General features: G+C 38.5%; 1 protein-coding gene across 1 annotated transcript in view; it reads left to right on the top strand.

Moving 5' to 3' along the window:
* The window catches only part of LOC135094399 (collagen alpha-1(XV) chain-like), a 52,577-nt gene that overhangs the window by 31,245 nt on the left and 11,332 nt on the right, over window positions 1-10,000 (top strand). Inside the window, exons 5-6 of the mRNA XM_063994453.1 lie at window positions 247-406; window positions 4,540-4,611. Coding sequence (XP_063850523.1) covers window positions 247-406; window positions 4,540-4,611 — 232 coding nt within the window. The remainder of the gene's footprint in view (window positions 1-246; window positions 407-4,539; window positions 4,612-10,000) is intronic.

The raw sequence follows: 10,000 nt of genomic DNA, 5'->3' as shown, positions 1-10,000 counted from the left end.
TCTGGGTGGTGTAGGAGGGTGTGTGAGTGTGTGTTTCAGTGTCTGGGAGGAGGAAAGCTGGGATTGGCCCGTGTTTTGGAGTCAGAAAGTGTGTGTGTTTGTGTGTTTAGGTGTTTTCAGCTATGGGCAGTGGGGTTAGAGTGCGTTTGTGTGCGTTTGCGTGTGTGTGTGTGTGTGCGTGCGTAGGTGTATTTAGAAGAGGAAGCTTTTCGCATTTTTATCAACTTCTTCCTTTCTCTTTCTCAGGTTCGCCTTCAGAGTTACTACGGACGAGGTACAGCTGTGGTTCAACTGCCAGCGGTACAATGAGTTGGCTGTGCAGAGAGTCCCGGAACAGCTTGTATTTGACTCCGCCTCGACCCTGTACATCGGCCAGGCGGGGGGAATTTTCAAGGGATTCTTCGAGGTAAGGAGGACTGGATGCCATTTAAGGGGATCTGATGTTAAATAAAGGTTCTACTGGTGTTTGTGGTTAGTATAAGGGTAGTTTTAAGGATTATTTATAAGGTATATGGTAGTTTAGGGATATTTTTCAAGGGTTTCTTTAGAATTGGATAGTTTTGTAACAATATCAAATGCTATATGGACTGCATAATGGTGTTTTGTTCTTGTTATTACAGTAGTTTTAGTTTTTTTTCTCTATTTTTAGGGTATATTATATTTTAGTTTAACTTTTAAGGGGACTCTTCAAAATGAGGAGGATTGGACACCTTTTAAGGGAATCTGAAACTGAATTGAGAATCTAATGGTATTTATTCTTAGTTTCAAGATATTTTTAAAGGATTATTTCTTAGTTCTCGTGGTATTTCAGTATTTCCACTTGTTTTTTTAAGGGATCTAGAATCTCTTTTAATAGGATTGATGATTTTAAAGGGGTTTCTGATGTAATGTACTTATTATTACTGTAATTTTTAAGTCTCCTGTTACTGAAGATGGTATTAAAGGGAATTTTTAAAGGTTTTTTTCACGATTGGATCCCTTTCAAAGAGGTTCTGATGCTAAATGGAGGATGCTGGATAAGTTTCAGTGTTCGAGAGAGTTATAGAAGGTTCTTGTGGGTGATAAAGAGTTAAGTTGGTCTCTTATTGGTGGGTTTCTTGCTTCGTTGTCTTCATTGAGGTTTACAATGTTTTTTTAAGATGGGGTTTGTGATTGTTGTTGCTGTTGTTGTTGTTGGTGGTGGTGGTGGTGCTGGCGATGCTGTTGTTGTTGTTGTTGTTGTATCTTGCTAGTGTTGTTTGAATGCGTCATTAACTTTGAACCCATAAAAAAAAAAAAGATTAAACCAAGAAACTGACTCAGGAAACATCACGTTAACTGTAAAAAAAAAATAAATAAATAAATAAATAGATAAATATTATATTATACGATGAAAATTTACATTAGATACCCTAAAAACATTACATTCTCTTTTAAACCTTTCCAGATAGAAGAAAATGGATTTGAAGGGGTAACTTAATTTTCTTGACGTCCGGGTGGGTACGTCATACATACATGCATACATACACACAGACATGCAGACATAGAGAGACAGACATACATTACTGATATTGTTACTGTATTTTTATAATTTGTTTCATTGTTCATTCTCCGTCATCGCTGTTCTCCATTCTTTCCTTCTTTCCTTTTTCCGTCTTTCTTTTCTTTATTCATTCATTCTTTCTTTCTTCTTTCTTTCTCTCCCTCTTTCTCATTTTTTCTTTCTTCGTTCCTTTTTTTTCTTTCTTTTCTTTCTTTTTTCTTTCTTCGTTTTTTTTTATTCTTTCCTCTCTTTTACCTCTCCTCCTTCCTTCCTTCCTTTCTTCCCTCCTACCTTACTTCCTTACTTACTCTGTCTTGATCTTCCTTCCTTCTTTCTTCTCTTTCTTTTCATTTTCCACCCTTGCCTACTACCTTCCTTTCTTCCTTCCTTCCTTCCTCTTATCTTTCCTCATACTTCTCTCAAACAGTCCTTCATACCTTCCTTCCTTACACACACACACACACACACACACACACACAGCCCTCCCATTCACTACCACTACCACCACCACCAGCACTGATACTCGTATTTCTCCTCACTGATCCCCCACACATACCTGAGTACAAAAGCAAGGTGTGTTGGCTTAATTGGAGGCCATTAACCACTAATATACCTGAGAAACTACCTGAAATCTTCCCCCAGGTGATTAAGTCATTAGAAACGCACCTGTGGATTGTTAAATGTTATTTCTGGTGATGTAATCTGAATAGGTAATTAGGAAAGGTGAGAGAAGAGACTTTAAATGCGTTTGTAATTGGGAAAGGAGGATTTTAGATGTAATTACATTTTTTTTACTGTGCGCACTTAAGGGGTGTTGTAATTGTATGTAATTCGTGTGGCTTATCAGTAAAGGTGTTATAAAATGCGATAGTAATTCGAAAACTACTAATTCTTAACGTAATTGTCTTTTTCTTTCTTGTTATTCACCTGTGTACTTAAGAGGCACTGTAATTGTATGTAATTCTGTGTAATCTAATTAGTAAAGAGGAGATAACAGATTATAAGTGCGTTTATAATTCGAAAACAAGTCATTTTAAACTCTATTTTCTTTTCTTACCCGTTACTCACCTGTATATTAATAGGGGTTGGAATTTACAGGTAATTTTTTTTATGTAAGAGGCGTACTGACAGGTGAATATAATTAGTAAAGGTAAGAAGACAGATTTTGAGTGCGTTTGTAATCCTGAAACTAGTAATTAAAAACACAATTACCTTTTCTTACCTGTTACTTTCACCTGTGCATTGATGACCATTCAGACTAATTAATGAAGGTGAAAGAACGGGTTGTAGGTCCGTTAGCAATTGAAAAAAAAGGGGTTAATAATTCTGAAACAGGTGATTTTAAACGTAATTATTTTTCCTTACCTGTCATTCTCACCTGTGCATTAAGAAACGTCAGTTCTTGCACGTAATTCTTAGTGACTCGAGTTGCCACAAGTAAATTTTACTCCCAAACCTCTCCTGCATCCCAGCCAAGCGCCCAGCCTCAGTCACCCCTGGGCATTGGGAGGGGGAGGTTGTGTCTCTCTCTTCTCCACCCTCTCAGTGATTGCGTCGATCTGTGCCTTACTTTTGTGCCTTAACCTGACCTCCCGTGACCTCTGTGTGACCTGTGCTTCAATCCTCCGACGCCTTAAGTGACCTGTCCTGATTTTGCACCTGTACCTGCCTGAAATTTAATTAGAAGTTACTGAAACAACTCCTAGACGAAAAAATAGAAGAAGATTCGTGTTTGGGAATAAAGCGAAGCAGAATGAAACTGTCTCGTCCCGTCTTGTGAACCTGATGACTCGAAACGTGCTTCAGTTTGGATTCTCCTTGAGTTGCGAAGCCGGAAGTGTTGCTGAAGTGTTTTGCTGTTGTGTTGTAATGTGATCCTAACAACACCCTTGAGAAGCACTTGAGAAACACTAGCTATTGTATGTTGTGTTTTTCCTTGAAGTAACACTGTTCACTGTCTGTTCCTGTGTTGTGTTTGGTGTGTTGTGTTGCTGACTTCCTCGTCTTCTTGCGTTGCTGATTGTGTTCTGGTCTGGTTGTATGCCATGTGTTGCTTGTTTGTGTTTTTCTGCCTCAAGTGTTGCTGTGTTTGTGTTGCGGATAAATTCTTGTGTTACTAGATTGTGTTGAGCGAAGTTGAGGTAATACTGTATTTAAAATTTTGTGTTGTTGAGGAATTATTGTGTTGGTTTGTGTTGCTGATCCCTTGGGTGTGAACACTGCCAGACCTTGTGTTGCGAAAGTTGTGTTACTGCAATAACTACAAGATTTTTGAGATACAAGTAGCCGAAGTTTGAATTACTGGGGATTTTGTGTTGTATTGTGTTGCAAGTTGTGTTTTTTGCTTGTGTTCTGCAAATATGACACTGAAACCCTAAATTTTCTTGCTGTTTGGAACACTGTGTTGCTGGAATTTTGTTTTACTTAGGTGTGGGGCAACACTGAAAAACCTACACTACCAAACACCCTTGAATTGCTGCGGAAGACGTGTGTTGCTCGTGCTACAAGTTTGTGTTGCTGAAACATTGTGTTGCTGAAATATTGTGTTACACTGAGCTGTGGTGCAAGTATACGTGTGTTCTGCAGTGTTGAATAATTTTGAGTTGCTTTTGTTGTTGGTACTTGAAATTTTGTGTTGCGTTGGTCTGATCTACTAAAATCTTGTGTTTCTTGAATCTTGCGTCGCTGAAATCTTGTGTTGCTGGAATTTTGTGTCCCTGGAATTTTGTGTTCCTGGAATTTTGTGTTCCTGGGGTTTTGTGTCCCTGGAATTTTGTGTTCCTGGGGTTTTGTGTTGCTGGAATCTCGTGTCCCTGGAATCTCGTGTCCTTGGAATTTTGCATTGCTGGAAGATCTGCAACACCAAACGCCACCAAGTTACTGTGGTGTTGAGTTGCCTGTGTCCTCAAGCTGTGTGTTTCTGCGGGTTGAGTTGGGCAAGCATGGCAGTACTGGCGTGGGCATCTCGCAAAGTGTTCCATGTGTTCCTGACGCGGTTGTGGTTGACTCTCCTCCAGGGGGCACTGCAGGAGTTGCGCATCTACAACTCCCCCGACATGGCACAGGTGCAGTGCAACAACCATTTTGCGGTGAGTATTTGTAACACTTCTTTCTGCTGGTGTTGTTTGTGTTGTTTTTCTTGTTTTCTTGTTATGTTTTACTTTTAATTTCTTTCTTCTTTGCTTATTAACTATTTTTACAACCATCCACTGTTTATTTCTTTATTTTCTCGTTTCCTGATTTACAACTATTCTTTCTCCCCCTCCCCTCCCTCTGCTGGTGTTGTTTGTGTTGTTTTTCTTGTTTTCTTGTTATGTTTTACTTTTAATTTCTTTCTTCTTTTCTTATTAACTATTTTTACAACCATCCACTGTTTATTTCTTTATTTTCTCGTTTCCTGATTTACAACTATTCTCTCTCCCACTCCCCTCCCTCTGCTGGTGTTGTTTGATTTGTTGTTTTTCTTGTTTTCTTGTTATGTTTTACTTTTAATTTCTTTCTTCTTTTCTTATTAACTATTTTTACAACCATCCACTGTTTATTTATTTATTTTCTCGTTTCCTGATTTACAACTATTCTCTCTCCCACTCCCCTCCCCCTGCTGGTGTTGTTTGTGTTGTTTTTTTCTTGTTTTCTTGTTTTCCTTTACTGTTTATTTCCTTCTTCTTTTGTTATTTGCTATTTTACAACTATTCTCCTCCCCATCCCCCTTCTTCTCCCCCTGCTGGTGTTGCTAGTGTGTTTTCTATCTTTTTTTTTGCTTCTTTTTCCTCTTGTCTTGTTTTCTTTCGCCTCTACATTTTTCTTTCTTCTTTTCCTACTATTTTTATTGCTGTTGGGATTTTTTTTCTTTTTTTTTCATTTTTCCTGTTACATTTTTCTTTTCTTACTTTTGTTGTTGTTTTTATTGTTGTCTTCAGTGTGCTTTATTTCCTTATTCTATTCCTGTTACTACTACTACTACTACTACTACTACTACTACTACTACTACTACTACTACTACTTCTTCTTCTTCTTCTCGATACTGAAAGAAAAAAAGATTATCACATTTTTATCTTTCTCTTCTTTTGTCTGTTCTTCATCTTCCTCTGTTTGTTTATGATAGGGTCTCTCTCTCTCTCTCTCTCTCTCTCTCTCTCTCTCTCTCTCTCTCTCTCTCTCTCTCTCTCTCTCTCTCTCTCTCTCTCTCTCTCTCTCTCTCTGTAGTAAATTGTAATGTTATGTCTTTGTTTACATTTTCAGTTTTCAGGTCAAAATTTTGTTGTTTTCTGGTAAATTTTAAAGCAATAAAATAAATAAATAAATAAATAAAATATATCCTGAGAATGTTTAGAAAAAGGGAGAACAGAAAGAAAGAGGAAAAGAAAAAGAAGGAAGAAAGGAAGAGGAGGAGAAAAAGAAAGAAAAAAAGAGACTATTTTTATTTTTTTCTTCATTAGCTTTCTACTTTCAAATTCTGGTCTTGTCCGCTTTCTGACAGCTTGCAATGTGTGTGTGTGTGTGTGTGTGTGTGTGTGTGTGTGTGTGTGTGTGTGCCATTTTGTTTTTGATTAGACGAGAATGAGACATATTAACGGTTACACACACACACACACACACACACACACACACACACACACACACACACACACACACACACACACACACACACACACACACACACACACACACACACACACACAAACATCATAAAAAATGTACCGTAATTCATTATAATACATATTTTCATTGCAGATCTTCCTTATCATTTACGAGTTTGGTGGTGGTGGTGGTAGTGGTGGTGGTGGTGGTGGTGGTGGTGGTGGTGGTGGTGGTGGTGGTGGTGGTGATAGAATAAATTAACGTTTCCTTTTTACTTTATCTTCTTTATCACATTTTCTTAACCCTTCCTTTATCTTTCTTCTTCCCATTCTCTTTCCTTCCTCGCTTTTCTTTTTTCTTTCCCTTATGTTTAAATGGACTGATAGATGTATGTATGTATGTATGTATGTATGTATGTATGTATGTATGTATGTATGGCTGGATGGATAGATAGAAGCATAGATGAATAAAAGGATAGATAAATAGATAGGTGGGTGAATGGATAGATAAATGAACTGATGGGTAGATAAATGTATAGATAGATTGATAGATAAATAAGAAAGGGAGGAAGGCAAGCGATAGACAGACAGACAGACAGACAGACAGACAGACAGACAGACAGACAGATAAACAAATAAACAGATACATAGATAAGCAGGCAGACAAATAAATAGATAGATGGACAGACAGATGGACAGACAGACAGACAGACATAGATAGACCGACACACGGACATACAGACATACACACAGACAGACAGACATTTAGACTGTCAGACACGCAGAAGTACCTTTAAAGTAGACAATGGAAGCTTTATGACCTCAAATAGATGATGGAGAGAGAGAGAGAGAGAGAGAGAGAGAGAGAGAGAGAGAGAGAGAGAGAGAGAGAGAGAGAGAGAGAGACACTTGACTTATGAGGTAACTTATTCCAATGACTCACCTTAAGCGGTCGAGGACGCGAAGAGGAGGAGGAGGAGGAGGAGGAGGAGGAGGAGGAGGAGGAGGAGAAGGAGGAGGGGGTCTCTAAAATGCAAGCCAAGGTCTCAATAGAGGAATAGATCACAATAGAACACAGTATTAGTTTTCAGTGTGTGTGTGTGTGTGTGTGTGTGTGTGTGTGTGTGTGTGTGTGTGTGTGTGTGTGTGTGTGTTGGTTTACCTATTGCAACATTTCCCCACTTGCATTTTTTCTAACATTTATTTATTTTATTTATTTATTTATTTATTTATTTTTCTTTTCGGGGAGGTTGGGAATGTGCGAGGATTTTTTTGGGGTATTTTGGGATAATTTTGGGGTATTTAGGGATATTTTTGGAGTATTTAGGGATATTTCTGGGGTATTTAGGGATATTTTTGGAGTATTTAGGGATATTTTTCGGATGGTTAGGGATATTTTGGTGCATCTTGCGGCGTTTTTGGAATATTTTTTTGATATCTTGCTGTAATTATGAATATTTAGGGACATTTAAGGATATATAGGTGTATGTTGAGTGTAGTTTTGAGTGTGCGTGTGTGTATCTAGCTATTATTAGGCGTATAATGTGAATATCATGTTTTGCGATGTTCTGGGTGACACTGAGTAATGATCATGATTGTAGTGATAATAATAGTGGTAGCAATGATAGTGATAATAGTGATAATAGTGGTGGTGATGGTGACTGATCAAACGTTTCACCATTGTTATTTAAATGGGCGGTGAGGGAAGCATGAGAAACTCCATTATCCCCCGCCAGTGTTGCCACGTAGACCACGCAGTGTTGCCAGGTGAAAGGAACAGTGGTGGTGGTGGTGGTAGTTGTAGTATTAGGAGGAGGAGGAGGAGGAGGAGGAAGAGGAGGAGGAATTGTTGGTGTTGTGGTTTTTCTTCTTATTCTCCTCCTTTTTCTTCTTCTTCTTCTTCTTTTTCTTCTTCTTCTTCTTCTTCTTCTTCTTATTATTATTATTATTATTATTAGTAGTAGTAGTAGTAGTAGTAGTAGTAGTAGTAGTGGTGGTAGTAGTAGTAGTAGTAGTAGTAGTAGTTGTAGTGGTGATTGTGGTGGTGGTGGTGGTGATGCTTGTAACAGAACGGAAGGAAATGAAGAAAAAAATACTAATTATCAAGATTACATAATTTCAACATCATTAAGTTCATTTTTCGATCAATTAACACCACCCCCTCATCCTTCTCTTCAGTAATGCCGCTTTTTCTACCTGTCTCCTCGTAAAACACCTTAATTATGACTCAGCTGCTTGTTAGGCGGCAGTTTGGAAAATATCATGGGTTTGCTGTTTATCTCTCTCTCTCTCTCTCTCTCTCTCTCTCTCTCTCTCTCTCTCTCTCTCTCTCTCTCTCTCTCTCTCTCTCTTTCTGCACTCATTTACGTACAAAAAACGAAATGTCAGAGAGAGAGAGAGAGAGAGAGAGAGAGAGAGAGAGAGAATATACAAGAGGCAGTAGTGAAAAGGAAAGGGAATAGAAGGACAAAAGTGAAGGAGGAGGAAGAAAGGAAGAGGAGAAGGAGGAGGAGGAGGAGGAGGAGGGAGCCAGCCTCGCATAAATAGAGGAGGAAGGGTGTTGTGACAAGGGGAAGAAGACGACAAGGTCAGGGAAGACGAATAGGGAAGAGGAGAAGGAGGAGGAGGAGGAGGAGGAGGAGAAGAGAATTTGGTCAGTAGGGAATGAAAGGAGGAGTAAATCTCTCTCTCTCTCTCTCTCTCTCTCTCTCTCTCTCTCTCTCTCTCTCTCTCTCTCTCTCTCTCTCTCTCTCTCTCTCTCTCTCTCTCTCTCTCTCTCTCTAAGCCTACTCATACCATTACATTCCTTGACCTTTAGTGGGAAGTCATTAAGTAGTTAACAAATGGCTTGCTCTCTTAATGACCTCTTTAATATATTGTTTATTAAAAGGCAGATCTGAGGATAAGGAGGAGGAAGAGGAGGAGGAGGAGGAGGAGGAGGAGGAGGAGGAGGAAAATTTTTGTAAGCGTAAAGTGAAATATACATACATTTTTTTCCTCATATAAGAAGGACGCTGGTAAAAAGGAAACAAAATTAGAAAAAAATAAATAAAATAAGGCCTACTGAGGTGCTGGTCCCCTAACAGTCTTTCTAGATACGATCGCCAAAAATTGCGTCAAAATATTACTAACGTTGAAATCTAACCTAACCTAACCTAACCTAACCTAACCTAACCTAACCTAACCTAACCTAACCTAACCTAACCTAACCTAACCTAACCTAACCTAACTTAACCTAACCTAACCTAACCTAACCTAACCTAACCTAACCTAACTTAACCTAACCTAACCTAACCTAACCTAACCTAACCTAACCTAACTTAACCTAACCTAACCTAACCTAACCTAACCTAACTTAACCTAACCTATCCTAACCTAACCTAACCAAAGCAAACCTAACCTATCCTAACCTAACCTAACTTAACTTAACCTAACATAACCTAACCTAACTTAACCTAACCTATCCTAACCTAACCTAACCTAACTTAACCTAACCTAACCTAACCTAACCTAACATAACCTAACCTAACCTAACCTAACCTAACCTAACCTAACTTAACACCTAAACTAAAACACCCAAACACATTTTTAGGTACAAGAAAATTAAGGAAACACTGAAAACTTTCCCTCAACACTGGAATACACCCTTGAGTCAAACACCCCAGACTATCGGACATGTAGCAGTCGAGGGAACAAAAAAAGTGTGTTAGGAAGTGTAAAAAGGAAGTTAATGAATGTATAAATTTCTTCATGGCGTACCTAAAGGCCTGTCTTGAATTATGTAGTTAAATGAAGAGGGAAGACAATTAAGTATCTGTTAACTGTTTGATTTTGTATTATTTTCGTCCTTATGATGGTGTGTGTGTGTAGTAGAGATTGTAGTATTAATAGTAGTAGT

Source organism: Scylla paramamosain, chromosome 45 (assembly GCF_035594125.1).
Source record: "Scylla paramamosain isolate STU-SP2022 chromosome 45, ASM3559412v1, whole genome shotgun sequence".
NCBI lineage: Eukaryota > Metazoa > Arthropoda > Malacostraca > Decapoda > Portunidae > Scylla > Scylla paramamosain.
Note: the sequence above shows the minus strand (reverse complement) of the source record. Positions and strands in the feature narration are given on the sequence as shown.